General features: G+C 52.4%; 6 protein-coding genes across 6 annotated transcripts; all 6 read left to right on the plus strand.

Annotated features, from left to right (window-relative positions):
- Positions 1–869: 869 nt before the first annotated feature.
- BDP81DRAFT_191875 (uncharacterized protein) lies at positions 870–1,343 on the plus strand. The gene has a single exon (XM_060582421.1). The coding sequence runs from the start codon at positions 913–915 to the stop codon at positions 1,213–1,215; it is 303 nt and encodes a 100-aa protein (XP_060447420.1). The 5' UTR covers positions 870–912; the 3' UTR covers positions 1,216–1,343.
- A 1,867-nt stretch (positions 1,344–3,210) lies between these two features.
- On the plus strand, positions 3,211–4,473 carry BDP81DRAFT_514366 (CAP domain-containing protein). Its single transcript, XM_060595836.1, has 2 exons — positions 3,211–4,044; positions 4,107–4,473. Exons 1-2 carry the CDS (start codon positions 3,341–3,343, stop codon positions 4,126–4,128), a joined length of 726 nt encoding a protein of 241 aa, XP_060447421.1. The 5' UTR covers positions 3,211–3,340; the 3' UTR covers positions 4,129–4,473.
- Positions 4,474–4,947: 474 nt separating this feature from the next.
- Positions 4,948–5,460, plus strand: BDP81DRAFT_422711 (Scytalone dehydratase-domain-containing protein). Its single transcript, XM_060590020.1, has one exon. It carries the CDS (start codon positions 4,999–5,001, stop codon positions 5,449–5,451), a length of 453 nt encoding a protein of 150 aa, XP_060447422.1. The 5' UTR covers positions 4,948–4,998; the 3' UTR covers positions 5,452–5,460.
- Positions 5,461–6,046: 586 nt separating this feature from the next.
- Positions 6,047–7,160, plus strand: BDP81DRAFT_422712 (uncharacterized protein). The gene has a single exon (XM_060590021.1). It carries the CDS (start codon positions 6,310–6,312, stop codon positions 6,889–6,891), a length of 582 nt encoding a protein of 193 aa, XP_060447423.1. The 5' UTR covers positions 6,047–6,309; the 3' UTR covers positions 6,892–7,160.
- A 5,368-nt stretch (positions 7,161–12,528) lies between these two features.
- Positions 12,529–14,078, plus strand: BDP81DRAFT_191960 (uncharacterized protein). The gene is made up of 2 exons (XM_060582422.1): positions 12,529–12,842; positions 13,138–14,078. Exons 1-2 carry the CDS (start codon positions 12,716–12,718, stop codon positions 13,932–13,934), a joined length of 924 nt encoding a protein of 307 aa, XP_060447424.1. The 5' UTR covers positions 12,529–12,715; the 3' UTR covers positions 13,935–14,078.
- BDP81DRAFT_422718 (uncharacterized protein) lies at positions 14,076–17,663 on the plus strand. The gene is made up of 7 exons (XM_060590022.1): positions 14,076–14,414; positions 14,461–14,534; positions 14,582–14,873; positions 14,927–15,244; positions 15,292–15,466; positions 15,516–15,542; positions 15,596–17,663. Exons 1-7 carry the CDS (start codon positions 14,223–14,225, stop codon positions 17,566–17,568), a joined length of 3,051 nt encoding a protein of 1,016 aa, XP_060447425.1. The 5' UTR covers positions 14,076–14,222; the 3' UTR covers positions 17,569–17,663.
- Positions 17,664–19,145: the final 1,482 nt, after the last annotated feature.

Raw genomic sequence — 19,145 nt, forward strand, 5'->3', positions numbered from 1 at the left:
AAGTATTTCGGTCCAGCGAGATGATCAGTAGATTAATAAACTTGTTGATACGAGTTCCGGGCGAAGCGACTCGACTCAGCCGCACTGGATGGATACCATCGCCTGCAAAACCACCTGGGGTAAGCGGCTAGGTTCCCTTCTCCCTCTCGCGCGGCTGAATCAGCGTTTACGCGTCTCCTTGCCACTTCGCTTACTGAACTCTGGTTTGAATGCAAGATTGTGATGTCCCGTGAGGTGACTGGCGGTGGAGTTATGCCTGACTCGCCGGGTCTATGAAGACCCAAGGTGCGGAAAGGCCAGAGGCGGGAGTAATTTGTTGACATGAAAGCCGCAGAATGGTCATGAGCTGACGTACGGGAAAAGAAGGACCTGGCTGAACTTGAGGCCTACATCCATGCATAAGAGGTTGCCATAGGATCAGTAAACAATCCTATTTGTACTCCGTTCTTCGAAGTAACATAAGGTGCTTAGACAGACGACGGTGGTTTCCGCATTGGCCAATTGGTCGGTCAACCAGGTTCATCGGGGAAAGCAGTCGAAGCGATGATGAGGACTGTGCGGATTGCAACAGGAAATCGTGACAGAGAAATGGAGACATTTCGAAGCGAACTTAGCGAAGAAGGCAGAGAAGGGCAGAGTGACACCTTGGCTCAACTCTGTACCGGCGGGATGTAACCGGGGCGAGCTCAACCATGTTGGTTTCGCAATCTCGGAGGCCCACTTGGACGATACCATAAAGAACGGCATATCCCATCGGGTGCGGATGGACGCCATTTTCGCCAAGCCCCAAAATACCCACTACTTATCCACTATTACCGCGCATTTAAAGGGGTACTTTGATGGTACGTCATTTATCCCTATGTTCTGTTACCTATTATCACCACTATTACTACCAATTTGATTGATGCTGTAATGTCTTCTAATGATTCTGATTCTGATGCTTCTATTACTTCTGTACGCAGCTGTATAGTAGTTGAGGTCCTTCCAGAAGACCTTACTGCTGCCTGCAATACAGACTGTACGCCCGAGCGCTGTGACGCAGCAACAGTCCGGCCCTGCGAACCTCCGGCTACCGAGCATGGTCTTCCGGGCTCCTTCCGGCCCTTTAACGTGCCGGCCACTCGAAGGACAACACGAAAGGGCTGCTTAGACTGTAATGTACCGTTATGTATTGATAGAGATTGCTGGTACCTCTGGCACACCCAAAATCTATAGAGATTGGAGGTACTAGAGATCTATTGGTTAACTTAAAGGGTTTCCAGGCCCTTATTGGCTCTACCCCGCCCTTGGCGAAAATGGCGTCCATCCGCACCCGATGGGATAGGGCCCTAACGGATATGGTGTAACTCGAATGAGAGGTTTTCTGTGTAGCAAACTTATGCGACATACAGAGCAGTTTGCGGTGCCATGATGCTTACCAGTCAACTCTAAACAGCTCATGACGAAACGAGTTGAGAGATTTGTTGAAGTGGTCTGAGAAGCACGCGTGCGAGAGAGAGAGAGAGAGAGAGACATCAGACGAACTAGTGTAGGGAAAGGTCTAGGCCAACTTTTTTGCATGACACGAACCACATCCATTTCTCACGAGTCACCAGTACCAAGACGCCGGATCCAACGGCGCGGGAATGTGGGAACTCCCAGCCCCGGCCCGTGCAAGCTTTGGTTTGCCGCCAAGTCCAAGCCTCGGCGCCTGCCAGAGACCATCGATCGGCGGGATTGGCTCGAACCAAAGGAGCGGAAGGAAGGGAGGGAAGCAAGGAGGCAAGAGCTTAAAGCAAAAGAGGCTCAAGGCCTCGAACGTTTTCGATGATGATCGATGCGGTCTACGGAGCAGGTATAGGTACTAGTTTAGTAGTGGCAAAAGTGATTGTTTGTGTGCTTCTGGCAATGTTCCAGAGCGAAACGCCCCGACAAAGACTTTGTCTGTTTTTACGCCTGAGTTGAAGCTTGTAGCCGAAGCTAAAGTTTGAAGTTGTTTAATGAGGGAACGAAAAAGCATTGTGCAATGTTTGATTGACCATACCCCGCACCAGACTACCAACTTGAGTTCTCGCCCAGAAGCTGGGTTTTGCCATCCATGACGCCTTTTCATCCCACTTGACGGGATGATCGAAGCATAATAAACAATGTCCGTTCGGCTGCAACTTCATCGATTAGACGAGAAGAGAGTGTCAGAGAAAGAAATGACAGGCGGGGTGCTCCGATGTAGGCGAACCCAACCAAATAGGGTTTGTCGTACTCTGTACGGGCAGTTTCTCTCTCACTTTCTTCTGTTCTGGCCCCCTCGGAGACCGACTCAACGTGATGTTGGACGAGGCCGTAAAATGAGAATTAGAGAGTACCACGGTAATGAAGACTCTCAGACTTGTTACTTGAGAAAAGAGAGTAACACAATGACAAAGAGATTGAGACTCACGGGAAGGAGTATCGAGCAGCCAAAGAGTCGAGGAAATGTCATCCCTGAGCAGATTTGGTTCTGGACCGCTGCCTGGACCACACGCTCGGCCCCACATGGGGTCCCTTCCATTTACCGGCAGGCAGCAGCTAAATCCACTGATGTGACATAATCTGGTAGGGCTACGTCCCAGAGAAATCCTTGGAGATCCTGGTGTGGTGGTGTGAGACATGTCGACAGGGGCGAGGGTGTTGCTGCCCGGTCGAATTTAAACCACTCATCTGGGGTCGTTTCCAATGTCAGCGTATCCACTAATACAATGGGCACCGTTGTGTGATCCAACTTCCGCGCTTCCGCGGTTCCTGCAGAAGAAGGGGAGGAACTCAAGGCCAGGCACAGGAAACTGTTGGAACTTGGAAAGACTTTTTGACAATGTTGTTGGTGTGGGGGACGCTTCCAACACACTAAGATCCTAATACCTTCCAGGTTCCAGGCTCCCCTTCAAATCCCCTGGTCCTATCAGGATGCAAAGGAGATTCGATCATTCGTAAGTGCTCTCTCTAAAGAGCCGGGAGTGTGAGACACCACGTCTTCCAGTTTAATATCTCTGATGTGGAGGCTTGCATACGGGAGATCATCACTCGTCTCAAGTTGAATACCGCCAGCGGCAAAATATCCCGACATCAGCAGGACCGGGGGCAAACAACTCTAACTAAGTAAACAAGATGCAAAAGACATAACATCCGAGTCTCTCGCGTTCCCTTTGCATTGTTTCTCTTTTCCTCTTCACCCAAAATCGACCTTTTGCGTCTGTCACTCTTTTACACCCCAGCGGTACTCATCGACGCCTTGGCAGGTTTCATCCTCCGTTCACTCCTTCAGATCAACATCCAAGAATCCCGGTAATTTCCAAGAAAACCCCTTCCACCAACCCAAACTTTCAAAATGCGTTTCTCCGCTGTCGCCGTTGCCGCTCTCGCCACCCAGGCCGCCGCCTGGAGAGGCCAGGGCCCCCCGTCCGGCTCCTACTGGGGTTGGGGTAACACCGGCCTCGAGGCCAGCAAGTCCGCCTCCCCCGACGACTGCTCCGGCGCCGAGGTGACCTCCACCTCCACCATCACCCTCCCCGCCGCCACCTCCGCCGCCCCGGTCGTGACCCCCTCCGCCGCCGCCTCCGTCGAGGAAGCCGTCAGCACCACTTCCTCCGCTGCCCCGGCCGCCACCACCGCCGCCTCCAGCGGCAGCTCCGGCCTCACCTCGGACCAGCAGGCCGCCCTCGATGCCCACAACGCCGCCCGCTCCGACGTCGGCGTCCCGGCCCTCGAGTGGGATGCCACCCTCGCCTCCAACGCCCAGGAGTGGGCCACCCACCTCCTCTCCGTCGGCTCCCTGACGCACTCCCAGGTCTCTGACCAGGGCGAGAACCTGTACATGCAATCCTACACCGACAGCCCCTACGTCAACGCTGCCAGCGCCTGGATCTCCGAGAAGTCTTCCTACAACGGCGAGACCATCTCCGAGTCCAACTACATGGGCTTCGGTCACTACACTCAGATCGTCTGGAAGAGCACCACCAAGGTCGGTCTGGCTGTTGCCACCAACTCCCAGGGCACCTACGTCGTCGCCCGCTACTCGCCCCCCGGCAACTAGTAAGTTTCAAAGTCTTCACTGGACATAAACCATGTGAACAAACGACTGACAAGAGAAACAGCCTCGGCGAGAAGCCCTACTAAACGTCGATAATGACGCCACCATTGGACGAATTTTGAAAAATTGGCACATGGGATCACGCAGGGACAATAAGGCAGGGCACCTGTTCTGGTAGCTACGTTGGCTGGGCCGAACACACCAACAAACTCTTTTCTTTCCATTCTTGGACATTTTTTTGTGTACTTGGGGTTGAGATATTTTCCCACGACTTGATGCTGGATTCCAAAATCAGGAACGAAGAAAAGGGGGTAGATCCTGGGTCCCTTTTTTTATTTTACTTTTTACAAAACCAACCGCCCTTTGGCGAATTTCTTGTATGACTATAACGAGACATAGCTGAAATGCCTCACGATGCAAATCGAACTTCTCCCCAGTGATTCGATATGATGTTCCGATGGTACTTGGCTGTGTGCACATGAGGCGTGGCGTTGTACTTCGCAACGAGACTCGGAAAATCGTTCTCCTTATGGCCTTTGCCGAACGGCAAGTGGACGGGTTACACCCATGGTCCCCCGCTCTCTCGAATTGTGACGATGAACCGCGCAGACCGAGTGTCTGCCCATTTGCTCAGATATAATTGTGTAAAACGAAGGATCAGGTTACGTGAAGAAGGCTTCTTCTATGCTTTGACTTGAAGGCTCGGGATACACGTATCAGCATCCAGTGATTCCATTTTCAAGCAGTGTCTGGGTACACGAGTAGTTTCTCTTGACAGAATTCGACATCAAATTACACACACCAGTCGATAGCTTCATCTATTTCTATCGTAGTCCATGCACTCGATACAATGGCGTCTTCTGCAAATATTACTTTCGATGGTAAGCCAACTCACCAAGCTTAAATTCTCATGATGCAATGCTGATGAGTATTATAGACTACCTCAGGTTAAATGCATGCCTCTACGAGTGGGCAGACAGCTACGACACAAAAGACTGGGATCGTCTTCGCAAGTGCATTGCCCCTACCCTCCGCGTAAGCTCATCACACTCTGCCCCAGCAACATCAACCTAACCCTTACATCAAAGATCGACTACCCCTTCCTCAACAAGATCTGGGAAGCCATGCCCGCAGAAGACTACGTCGCCATGATGAGCAGCAAGCCTATGCTCGACAGCCCCCTCAAGACGCAACACCTCGTTGGCGCAAGCCGCTGGGAAAAGATCTCAGACACCGAGGTCGTGGGCCATCACCAGCTCCGCGTACCGCATCAAAAATACACCGACGAGACGTTCACGCAAGTTGCCGTCAAGGGGCATGCGCATAGTAGCAACCCTATGGGTTCCTCCCTATTTTCACCACCAAGACCGACATTTTCCTATGTGATGAAACGTCGCGATGACTTCTAGCGATTCCGAGGGGTCGGTACGGTCGTGTATCAACGTCGCCGTACTTCCCGAAGACCTAGCCGCTGCCTGTACTGCTGACTGTACACCCGAGAGATGCGATAATGCGGTCGTACGCCCATATGAGCCCCCATCCCTCGAAAGGGGCAGCGTATTCAACCCCTTCAACGTACCCGAGCGGAAGCCGACAATACGAGAAATAACTCTGTTCCGTGGCAACAGCATATAAGGGTCTCGCGGAAGAGCGCCTCCGCCTGCGTTGCGTGTAATCGGCCAAAGAAGGCGCTTAGCGAAGTCTCAGGAAACTCACGATCCCATAGGAAGAAGACGAGGTCAGGGTGTGAGCAGTGTGGGGTTGCGATTTGTAACTCAGAAGATTGCTGGTACCTATTTCATAACCAGAATATATAGACGGAAGAGGTACTAGAAAACTAGGCCTTTTGATTGGTTGGAAAAAGGCTTGGCTGGTCTCTGAGTGGCTATTACCCCTCACTGAATGTACTGTTGCCATTCAGCACTCGATGGGATACGTGCATTAGAAACGGTGTCCTTCTCCACTCGGCCCGCCTAATTAATGTTACCATCATTCGCTCCTAGCTCCGGCGCTGACCATTCGACCCGTTCAATAAGTAGGAACGAGCAGAGAAGGCCATTGAAGCAATCACGAGCGCCGCTCCAGCCCCCAAAACCCCCGGCTACATCAAAGTCCTCCCTCTCGACCTCAACGACCTCGAAAGCGTAAAGGAAGCCGCCGCGTCCTTCGCTCAGCAAGAATCCAAATTAGACGTCCTATGGAACAATGCCGGAACTGGCGCACTAGGCGTCGAGGTCGGGGCGCGGACAAAACAGGGCTTTGAAGCTATGGTTGGCATGCATTGTATCGCAGCGCAGCTCTTTACGCAGCTGTTGATTCCCCAACTCCGTGCAGCCGTCACCACCGCTCCACGCGGTTCGGTTCGCGTCGTGTGGACCTCCAGCTTTCTGGGCGACGCATCGTCGCCCACCAACGGTATCGATTTCAGCACTCTTGAAAAGGGCACTTCGGATCGTACCAGGAACTACGCCGTATCGAAAATCGGCAACTGGGTGCTGGGCCGCGAGATGGCTACCCGCTATCCTGACATCGTTTCCGTGACGCAGAATCCTGGGAACCTCAAGGCTAGCTCGTACGCTGGGACGCCCACCTTGGCCATGTTCTTCATCAACCCCTTACTCCACGACCCTAAGTTTGGCGGATATACGGAGCTCTTCGCGGGCCTGTCGCCCGAGGTTTCTCTCGAGAATAATGACGCATACGTTATCCCTTGGGGACGCATTCGCTCAGACTCGGACTGCCCAAGGAAGGATATCATCAATGCGTTGAAGCCTGAAGCCGATGGCGGTTTAGGGTACACTGCGAAGTTTTGGGACTGGTGTGAGGAACAGTGGAGGCCATTTGCCTGAGTTGCCCAGGGTGCTTCACTGTCTAACGCATGTAGCATAGATGGAGCCAATTTGGTGGCACTCCTGATTGCTTCAAGTTAGTTCTACTTTCCACTCGTTAGAGAATGCGTATGTCGCGGCGCGATGTTCATACTGAAACGTAGATACACTGAACAAAGCTGCAATCTCCATTTAAACTTCCCTTGCTTCTTTGAATACCAGTTTCGGAGAAAATAAATGCTACAATCAACTGTCTTCCTTCCGATGCTTCAGAACATGGCCCTCGTAACCCACCCTCATATCTCAGAGGTCGCACCCACCCAAAGCCAAAAATGACATACAACACCAGGTGTTCGCTGATCGTCACCGACTCAACTACTAATCCGGCCCTCATCGGCTTGTCTATGGGAGAGCGGACGGGATCCCGAATTCTCCGATGGGTGTGGTCGTATGTGATTATCTCTAGGAGAGAGTTTGACTATCAAAGTGAGAAATGTGTACCTCCATCTGGTGTGCCGCCAGCAATTCCGTGACGCGCGGACGAAGATACTGTGCTAAGTCATCTGAAGTACCAATAGTCTCCTGCACAGCCTCCCAAAGACTTTGAGTAAGCTTCATGGCCTTTCTCCATGAGTCCGGGCGATACCTCCCCAAGACTTGGAAACCCTCGCCCTATCGACTGTGGTCAACGTGCCTCTTCAGGTGAGCATAATGGCATAGAGTACTAGGAAGCCCGGCAAATCTAACAAGCGATGAACGAGATCATGCCTGTTCCTGCTGTCATATCGAGTCTATACTCTGAACTTGAGCTAGGCAAGGACCAGCGTGCAACACCAACCGTTCTCAATATTGGAATGTTGCTAGAGACAAGTGTCCACATATGGTGGACACAGGGGTTGTCCAAGTTCCCTTGACAAGTAATGCTGGCATTATCATAATAGCTTATATCAACTACTCCTGAGCTGGCTTCCTCCCAATAGTGACTGTGTACTTGACAAAAATCCCTTCCTCCGCCGATGAAGTCTCGAGGCACTCCTCTGTCAACTTCGAAATCTCTTCATCAGAGTACAAGTCCCGCTTTGTCAGTATCTTTCTGAGAAAGGTCTGGAAATGCCTTGAGAAGAGTGCGTTGCGCATAGTAACCCACCGCTGCGCTGGGAATATTCTTCTCAGACGGCACCATCGAAAACTCAAACGACTGCGTGTGTAGAACTTCGAGCCCGGCGACTTTCATGTGATCCCCAACATGATCACCAACTAGGATGTCCAGTCCCATGAGGGCACAAAGAAAGAGCAGCGAGTACCGCAGTTTACATGCTCAGGTATCTTCGCATCCGGGAATATATAAGTTGAACTGCCTTGAACTAGACTGACATGCCTCACTCTTGCGCTCTCAATCACTCCTTAATACATCATCTTGCACTCACCTGAGCACCATTTACTTGTCTCCAAACTTCCCTCTCGCCTAATTTTCTTGGCATATACTGTTAGTGTAATAAGTGGGCTACCACCAAAATCCTTAACAGCTGAAAACCCTTCACCTCTCCTCCGGCGCTCTCCCGCGATGGCCTCGCAGCCTCCGGCGGGCTCTGGACCGTTGCCGGCCTCCTCGGCCGGCCCTGATCGAGGCTCTGGACCCTCTTCAGAGCCGCCCCCATCCTCAAGGGCTAAACGCCGCCGCGAAACCGAGGCCCAGCCACTCCGGCCCAGCCTCGTGGGAAGCCAGCCCGACGCCCCAACAACAACCCCCTTAACGGCTAAGGGGCCCTCGACTATGACTGGGACAGCTACTGGAGCTGTCCTTACAGCTCTTAATGAAGAGGCTAAGCACTATGAAGCCCGAAAGGACGTCTTTATGGCTATTGCTCAGTCTGTGGACAACGTGATCTCTTGCTTTGAGGGGCCTAGGAAGCAGATTGCAAAAGAAGCTACAACCTATGTAATCCAAGCCTTGAAGAGGATTATGGGTAACGAGACTACGGCTCCTGCTCCGAGCCGGAAATGGACTGACGTAGCAGCCTCGGCTTCGACTACAGCCTTGGCCGTAGCCCCGACCCGTACCCGAATCCCCACCCGGCCCGAAGTCCAGACACAGAGTCTGACGGAGACCCGGGCCCAGGCTCTGTCCCAACCGAAGGAGGACCTCCGGGTCTTTACCCGTATCCCGGAAGAGGGCCTAGCGGCTGCTAGGAAGCACGCCCCCTTCGCCCTACGCCGGACAGTCTGCCAGGCCCTTAGGCTCCAGCTGGCAGATATCCCACACATCTACCATATTGCAACTGGCTACTCACTGAGACCCCTGAATAAGCAGGTCCAGCAAGCCCTCCTTGCAAACAAACAGAAACTAGCAGAGTGTCTTGGAGCCTATAAGGTTGAGACCCCTACTAAGTGGTTTACCTACGTCGTCCCACGTTGCCCTGCTAAGATGTGGACTCTTGATGGCGACGCCCTTGACCCAGCTACTCTGGTAGAAGATGAGGTCCTTGCCCAAACAGGACGTAAGCCTACCCGGGCCCAGCAGTCCCGGCTAGGTGTAAACCCTATTATAAACGAAGTCTCCTGGGTCATCTCCTTCTCTGTGGAAGTACCACCCTTCAGACTGTTTAACCAAAGCAGCAGGTCTCAGCTTATCCAAAAGAAGAAGACCCTAATCAGACATGATCCTGGATGCCAGGGATATCATTCGAACCGATACTGTCACCGACAGCCACTCTGTAGCAACTGTAGCAGGCCCTCGGGATCCCACGAGACTGGGCCCTGCATAGCTAGACCGAAGTGCGCCAACTGCTCCGGCCCCTTCCAAGCTAACCATAAGGACTGTCCAGCAAGGCCCCTAGTGGTTAATGGCTCCCCTACCCTCCCAGACCGGAAGGAACTCTCCCGGATCCGTAAGGCTGGTTAGAAGGCCTATGAGGCCCTCTATTAGAGCAGCTAGGCTGGCACCCAAGCCAGCAACACCCAGCAACACCCAGCAACCTAGCAACAGCCTAACGAGCCATCAGCCCGGCTCAAAGCGCCCACGCGCCCCTACCCCTACCCAGGACTCAATTGTTGTAGCGGACGTTAGTGATGCGGCTAGCTGTAGCAGCATGGATGAAGATGAGAATGGGGCTGAAGCAGAAGGGCTGCAAGCCCCTGACGACCCAGTCCTACCCCCCCTACCCAGCCAACCTACCCTAGCTACCTCAAGCAGCAGGGCTCAGCGGGTGGCGCAGAAGCCTGATTACAACGTTATTAATGCCTACACCCACCTCGACCTCGACTCAGAGCAGTAGGCTCAGGCCAGCCTCCCCACGGGTACTACGAGTTGTGGAGGCAATACTACTGTATTGGATCTGATGATGATGATAGGAAAAGCTGAGCGCTGGCTGGGCTGGATATCTGGGCAAGGTGTAGGTGGGGCAGCTCCGAGATGTGAAGGAGCTGCCTCACGTGACCCACCTGCACCTGCCACAGGATATGTTCAGGACCAGGACTTGTATATAGGATGGACTCGAGCCGGACTCTAGGACAGACTTCCATAGCTCTTCAGCAATTAACTTCGTATCAGATCTTATGATCGCTTTCAGCTATCTTCCCTGAGAACCTCTTTGATAAGACTACGATTGATCACCGAAGCCTTACCTACCCTTACGATTGACAGACATAGCTTCCCTGAAGCTATCCCTGACTACGATTACTGTTACCAGTTCCGCAGCCTCAACTTCTGCAAACATACCTCACTACGACTAGCTGGCCGTAACAGATAAGAGAGTGGCCCACTCGCTTGTGTGGCTCACTCGCTTGTGAACTACGTTACTCTCTTTATATATATTAAATAGTTAGGGATATTAAGAAAAAAGCCGCTACTTAAATTACCTTTTTTACTTATAAGGTTTAGGTTATTAATACCGTTTAAGCCGGTTAGGCCAATTTGTTACGACCCAACATGAAGACCAGGGCGTGCCCCGCTGACGCCTAGCGGCTACGGCGCATTATATATGCAGGACGGGACGGAACATTGGGGAAACCCCAGGAACGGAAGAACTATGGTACAAGTCACGTGATGATAAGAGATATGATAAGGGATAAGGATATGTTGGATATGCGACATATCCAACCGAGTCAAGGATATGTTGGATATTCGGCATATCCAACATATCCAGACAAAGTGGACTGTTCAGCACTGCTCAGTTAGGATCGGACTTGTATATAAGGATGGACTCGAGCTGGGCTCTAGGACAGACTTTCCATAGCTTCTTCAGCAATTAACTTCGTATCAGGATTAACATCCGCTTTCAGCTACTACCTTGACAAGACTACGATTGATCACCGAAGCCTTACCTACCCTTACGATTGACAGACATAGCTTCCCTGAAGCTATCCCCGACTACGATTACTGTTACCAGTTCCGCAGCCTCAACTTCTGCAAACTACCCCTACGACTAGCTGGCCGTAACACAATTAGACTATTAAAAGGCCTATTTAATAACGCACCTTTAAATTAGGAATTTTTATATAAACCCTTTTTATATAACTAAGAGATATTTTTAATTAAGTGTTACGCCCGCCGCAACTTGTCACTGTGGGCGCGTAGCTATATAATGCAGAACAAGGGACAATGATGCCGGAGTCATCATTATCGAAGCTTTTGCTTTGTGCCACAGTTGGTTGCCTTGTCCAGCTCGTAACATTAAGCTATGGCCAGTCTCTCCACAGATGCCACATCGTCGCGCGCGCGTTTCTATCCTTCTCGCACGACCACTACTCTGACCTATTTCTACCTATAACTGCCTCGTCACATCAATTTGAGACTTTATATCCTTTGCCTAATTAATTATAAGTGTTCCACCTTTCTGAAGTTAATTCTTTTTGTACGGCAACGGCGGCTCATTGTTACGAGCAGGACAAGGCAACCAACTGTGGCACAAAGCAAAAGCTTCGATAATGATGACTCCGCATCATTTTCCCTTGTTCTGCATTATATAGCTACGCGCCCACAGTGACAAGTTGCGGCGGGCGTAACATAAATGATGTTTCGTCTTGTACCGATTGAAGTGCGGGGTAAAGGCGGGTATTATTATGGGTCCGACTCTGCTGACGTTAAGTAGCAGTCAATGTGATAGGAGGGTCTAGCGCGCTTCCTTATGCTAGAGCTTAAGGTAAAGATCAGAGTAACGCTCTTATTGATACTGTACGCTACGGGGCCTTGGTTCCACGTGACGGTCTCCTGCGTCGGAGTTGTTATAGCGTCAGCGATCTGCTGCTAAGGCATATCGTCGACATCCCGAAAGGCAATATACTCCGACTGATCCTCGATGAGTTGTCGGAGCTAGGGTGCCATCCATGAGAGTTACGGTAGTCGGATGACCTGTGGAAACGGGAGAGACGATGTATGGCAATCCACATGAGTACCTAACTATGGATTGGCGTTGGCCAAAGCGGGGGAGAGACCTGCCTGAGGCCTTTGGCAAACGTACTTTGCGCATCATCGTGGACACGTGGCTGATATTGTGTCAATTCGTGCTAGCTCACTTGCGGCCCCGCCAAGTTGCCTGGCCGTTTTCCACTCACGGCTGTGAGACTCCAACGCCGACGCTCTAATCGAAATGGCTGAGAGTGGTCGGCAGTGCCCTCAGGTCGTTGGCACGATGATCAGCCATGCAGGCTGCTTACGCTTTCGCGTCAGCAGCTAGCCTGAGACTCCTCAGCGGGACCACGAGTAGTGCGAAAGGTTTTATGTTCGAAGTTGCAAGACGAATCGTTGAGAAACCGACCGGTAAAGTACAGATAGGTGTACTTTGAGGCCCGGCGACGCACTATTGGCAGTAGTCGTGCATCAGCACCAGCGTCTTACCATCCTACTATGAGGGATAGTTGTGCCGTGCTGAAACGGCTCATGAAGGAAGCCTCGGAATACACTTGTTCCATCCGGCCAAAAAGCAGCACGTTGTTCCCAAATCCGACGAGCGATGGCATCGCACTCAGACCAGGTAAGCTCTCTGTTCCGCTTCGACTGGAAGTCCAAGCATGGTAATCGGGCTCGACAGTCGCCTCCCTTCACCCAGAAGCTCCTAGGAAGTAATGATTCGCAAAAAAGTAAAGCGCCGAAACCAAGTGAGAACGATCTCACGTCCCTTTTGCCTGCGTCCCGGCGGACTAAGGATGACGATTTGGCAGCGCCCGCCTGTTCTCCCGTTGTCGATTCTGCTGATGTCCAGTTCGATCAGGCGCGACTGGCTGCCATTCACGACTGGGTTGATGAGGAGACTGATCTGCGTCGGCTAGCCGATATCCACAACTGGCTATGGATCGCGGGTCGGCCCATGCCGCCGCGTCCGCTCCATCAGCAGCGCCTGCTCAACCGCGAGATCGTAATCACTGAGAAGCTGGACCTGCACCTTGTGTGGACGACCGATCGCATCTTCGTCAAGCCGCTGTCACGCTTCCTCCTTGAGCCGCGCTTCTGGGCAAGAGTCCTCCAGTGTCATAGGGTGCCCGTCTCCAACGCTGACCCGTGCAGCTGCGGTGGTCGGCGGGAACGCGCGCTCGGCTTCCTCTTCTCGTACGCGGCCCTCATAGTGCACGAGAGCGACTTTCACATCGCCAAAGAGATGCACCTTATTCCCGAAGAGGTACAGTGGTTGGCGTGGCGGACGGCCGTGCGGGAGTTCCTAGGCACTTCGTTTGTCTACCCCTGGATCGACCCACGTTTCCACTATGGGGAGCTCCGCCTTAGCCGGCTCAACAAGATCTACTTCTTTTGGAAGACCCCGTTCCGCGGCTATATGTCTCGCTGGAACCAGTACGGCTCATTCTTTCACGACAACTTTGCGCTGCTGGCCAGCTCGACCGTCTATATCGCTGTCGTCCTGACGGCGATGCAGGTCGGTCTCGCTACGGAAGCTCTCCAAGACAACGAAGCCTTCCAGTCGGCCTCGTACGGCTTTACCATCTTCGCCATCTTGGGGCCTCTGGCTGCTGCAGGTCTCGTTATGGTCACGTTCTGCTACATGTTAATTGGGAACTGTATTGCCACACTGTATTACAGCAGGAGGAGGTTCGAACGAATCGAAGGTCGGTAAAAGTTGGGGGCGGGGTATCACCGCGCCGCAGTATGACAGCGTTAGGCAACATCCAGTCCGTCGTCGAAATGCCGCATCACGTCAGCCAATCTGTCCCCGTGATCTGCTCAGCTCACAGCTTGTTCAGCAGCCTTGAAGTCCCCGTACGCATTGCCCTCTCGTCTGCCTGGTCTACCTCATTAACTTTCCCACCCGTCGCATGCTGATACTGGCAAGCATTCCGCCAAAGCCTTCGTCTCGTACCCATTGCCTAAGACTTAGCGCGACGCTTTGCGAACGTAAGTTCCAATGGCGACGCCAGCTGTAGTGATCCAACAAACGAATGGGATGCAATCTGATATATTCCTCTTTCTGGTTTCCATTGCTGCTGGCGTGTACTTGTGGATGTCGATGAAGACCAGGCAATCCTCAACCTCGCGACTACAGGCCAAAGCTGTACAGAAGCGCTCCACTAGTACATTGCCGCCAGAGGCAGAGAAGGTTTGTCGACCCGACTGCTCTGTAGTACCATACTAATGCCGCACAGAACCGTGTTCGACCGCCCTTTGGCGTTCTCTACCCTAGGCCGACCGATCCTACGAATGACGATGCTGAGGTTGAGTAAGTGTTCCAATGCAGCTTTGGGAACGCCAAACTAACCAAGGCAGCATCATCGCCGTGCACGGCCTCGGTTCAAATGTCGACTGGTCCTGGACTTGGAAGGGTGGCGGAGAGCGCATCGACTGGCTTCAAGACTCCGACATGCTGCCCGCTAAGGTACCCAAGTCGCGGATCATGGTGTATAACTACGAGTCGCGGTGGCATGTGGACGCCCCAAAAACGCGCCTTCAGCTCTGCGGCGAGGAGTTCATACACGCTTTGCACTCATTCCGCCGCGGCACCTCCAAGCGTCCAATCGTCTTCGTCGGCCATAGCCTAGGTGGTAACGTCATCGTCCATGTGAGCCTATACGATCGTGCGTGCCATGTGCCTAGCTGACTGCGAGAATTGAGGCCCTACTATATGCTAGCGACAGGGTAGAGTATAGGTACTTGTCAGAGGCGACGGCAGGCGTTGTGCTGTTAGGCTCACCTCTTCGGGGCACGAAGTGGCAACCCTTCCTCGATTCTCTCGCGCAGCTGATGGGATCGGCAGGCTCGCACCGCGGTATCACCAGAGAACTCGGCTTCGACGGGCCTGAGCTGCAGGATAGACTGCATCGCTTCTGCCGGCTTCGAAACACTCTGTCAACGCCCGTCTCCTGTTTCTTCGAACTCTTCGAAACGGATTATGGGAGCAAGTTTGGACTGAGCAGAGTGGCGAGGGGAATGGTATGTGAGATCCAGTCAACCTTTCGAGTCTAATCTCACTTCATCAGATCGTGGAAGAGGCATCAGCTTGCATCCCAGGCCTCGACCGATACGCCCTTCAAGCGGATCACTTGAAGATCAATAAGTACCGCGGCCCAACAGACCGCGGATTCCTGAGCGTATCAGCGGTAATCGTCGACATGTGCGCCAATGCGAACGACGTCGTCACGCGTCGGCAAGATCGTGAGTGCTCCCACTCCTGGCTTTATGATTTCTTCTAATCATTTCCTAGCAAGGGATGTTATTACTGACAATTCTTGTAAATCCCCACCCTCATCTGTGATCACCGAGCACAACTGACAGGTTGCTAAGACGCACTGAAGCAGAAGCCCGACGCCGGTGCCTGTCTACGTGACCTATTCTTGACCGACCCGCTAGACGACAGAAAGGCGCTGAAACGCAAGAAGGGAGATCGTGCTTCCGGCACCTGCGAGTGGATCCTCGGCACCGAAGAGCTTACCACCTGGCTTGGTTCCGATCGGATAGGCCGCTCGGAGGGCCCCTCGACCCAGGTTCTTTGGCTACATGGGTACCCGGGAACAGGGAAATCTACTACAGCTATCTTCCTTACTGAGGAGCTGTCGAAAGCATTTGCTACTACAGATCGGAAAACGTTAGCATACTTTTTCTGCGACTCTGGGTTCGACACGCGAAAAACGGCCACGTCAATCATTAGGGGGCTTCTCCTCCAACTCGTCCAGCAGCACCCACAGCTTCTCGATCATGTTTTACCAAAGTATAACGAGCGTGGAGTGGCGTTGTTCACCTCATTCGACGCTCTTTGGACCATCTTTATGAATGTGGCGGCGGACAAACACACCGGCGCAAAATACTGCGTTATTGATGCGCTGGATGAATGCGATCGGGAATCTCAAGTCACCCTGTTGCAACAGCTCAAAGAAACGTTTCAGAGCCAGCATGTGCCTCCCAACGTCTGTATACTGGTGACCAGTCGGCCGTATCCCGAGATACGCCAACATATGGGAGGATTTGCCAACAAGAACTTAGCTTCCTACCCCGAGGCAAAGCAAGACATTGAACGATGCATCGAGGAAAGAACGACAGACCTGGCCACAACCAGATACTACACCGATAAAGTCCGCACACAGGTCAGCAACATTTTGACAGAGAAAGCTGACGGTACTTTCCTCTGGGTTGGCTTAGCCTGTAAGGAGCTTGAGGATGTCCCTTCAAAGGATGCCGTCCGAGTCCTGGAAAGTATACCCAGAGGACTTACCTACCTTTACAAACGGCTTCTTGACACAGCTCTAGAACAGAACACCGGAGCCGACGGACTTTGGCGTATCCTGAACTGTGTTGCAGTGTGTGTACGGCCACTGAGTGTACTAGAGCTCTCTGAAGTTTGCGAACTCCACTTGGACGAGGACGACGAGCAGACCCGGATTCAATTCACCCGAGATCAAATTGAATCCTGTCGGCTTATGGTGGTCATTCAAGAAGAAAAGGTACTTTTACTACATCAGTCGGTGAAGGACTTTCTGACTGGGCCCGAAGCCGGCCATTTCATCAACGAGCTTAAGGCACACGCTGATCTTGCTTACCGCTGCGTGGATCTGATCAAGGAGTCATATGATGTAAAAGGTGCGAGTAGTCCCCTCTGTGGCTACGCAATTGAACAATGGCCGAATCATGGACGCATGGCAAAGTCAGAATTTGGTGTCAAAGAACCACAGGCAGGCTTCTTCAAGGTTAAATCCAACTGTCTTCAAAATTGGCTCAAAGAATATTCTGCACGTTTTCCCTATGAAGAGATCGCAACACAAACTTCAGTTCTACACATGGCTGCAAAGTGGGGTATTCCTGCTCTAGCGGAATATGTCTTTCGGTCAGAACAGGAAGGCTTTGGTGCAGAAAGGATTTTGGAACTGGTTAATCAAAAGGATGCTAACGACAAGACACCAATGGAGGAAGCTGCTGAATCAAGGTATCTAGGGGTTATTCCTCTACTTCTAGATTTTGGAGGGAAAGTATCGACGGAAGCATTAGTGGCCGCGGCAAGAAACGAATGGAACGGCAGCGAAGTCATGACACTGCTTCTCGATCGACGAGGCGACCAGATCGCCATCACAGAGGAGGTAGTCAAGGCTGCAGCAGGGAATGGACGTAATAGCAGCGAAGTCATGAGACTACTCCTCGATCGGCGAGGCGACCAGATCGCCATCACTGAGGAGGTAGTATCTACTATCGCTAGAGAGTTCGACAAGGAAGTCATGACACTACTTCTGACCGGCAAGGCGACCAGATCACCATCACCGAGGAGGTAGTCAAGGCCGCAGCAGGAAATAGACGTAATGGCAAGGAAGTCATGACGCTACTTCTCGATCGGCGAGGCGACCAGATCACCATCACCGAGGAGGTAGTCAAGGCCGCAGCAGGAAATAGACGTAATGGCAAGGAAGTCATGACGCTACTTCTCGATCGGCGAGGCGACGAGATCACCATCACCGAGGAGGTAGTATCTACTATCGCTAGAGAGTTCGACAAGGAAGTCATGACACTACTTCTGACCGGCAAGGCGACCAGATCATTGTTTGATACATAGGACGAGACAAAATATCTGGGCTACCGACTTGCCTTGGAGCTTGGCCTACCATATTCTTTCATTTGTATCTGATCATTAGACTTTTATCCTCAATCTTGGAGCTAATGGGGACTACTCTTCTTCGTCCGCATCTTTGCGTTGGCGCTGTGACGTGGTTAAGTGAAGTCGTGTGGGTGAGGACCGATCAAACGAGGCGTGGTAAAAAGTGGAGGGACTGAAAGCATTGGGAGGATGTTTCGCCCAATATTTTCCTTGCCCTTGGTCTGAGGCCGCTTTATTGGAAAGTCTCGAACGCGCCGTCGGAGAAGTTGGGCGGCAAGAGTGACCGCTTCGGGACTATGGGGGCCGCTCTCGCGTCTTTCAATTATGGCTTCCGTGATCTCGATATCGGACGGACAGCATGGTCGGTCAGATGCTGTTTGAAGCCACGGTTATCCCATCGGGTGCTAACTCACCTCATTTTGCCAAGACCTCCAAGTACCCATTATTTACACTTTATTACCCCGCATTTAAAGGGGTACTTGACGATACGTCACTCATTCCTATGCTCTTTTGCGTATTATCACCACTATTACTACCATTTGGATTGATCCTGTGATGTCTTCTGGTGATTCTGATACCTCTATTGCATCTAATGCTTCTATTACTTCTGTACGCAGCTGTATAGTAGTTGAGGTCCACCCAGAAGACCTTACTGCTGCCTGTAATACAGACTGTACGCCCGAGCGCTGTGACGCAGCTACAGTCCGGCCCCACGAACCTCCGGCTACTCAGCATGGTCCTCCGGGCTCCTTCCGGCCCTTGACGTGCCGGCCCGGGCCCAAGAGATACGGGGGCTGCCGGCAAGCCCGCTTGAACTGTTCCTCCAATACGTCCCGCAGAGCCTCGTGGAGCAGTGGGCCCAGTGGACGAATACAGCGCCGTTGTCTAAGGAGGGCCCTAGAGCTAGAACGTCTAGAGCGAATTCATGGCGGCAGACTTCAGCAGACGAGATATACCTCTTCCTAGGGATCCTATTTTATATAGGGATTCATAGGGAGTCTAGATTATCAACCTATTGGTCAACCCAGCAGCAAACGGAGGATCCTATCCACCTATTTACACGGTTTATGTCCCGGGACCGTTTCCAACTGCTACTCCAGCGACTACGGATATTCAACACTGCGGAATTCCAGCCCAGCCGGCCCAGCCAGCCTAGCCGGGGCCGGGGCCGGGGCCAGGGCCGAGCCCAGGATCAAATGCCAGATGTATAAAAGTTAACCAGTGGTCAGCCCACATCCAAGAGACTGGGGATTCCCT

Source organism: Colletotrichum phormii (genome assembly GCF_030913505.1).
Source record: "Colletotrichum phormii strain CBS 102054 chromosome Unknown BDP81scaffold_6, whole genome shotgun sequence".
Taxonomy (NCBI): Eukaryota; Fungi; Ascomycota; class Sordariomycetes; order Glomerellales; family Glomerellaceae; genus Colletotrichum; species Colletotrichum phormii.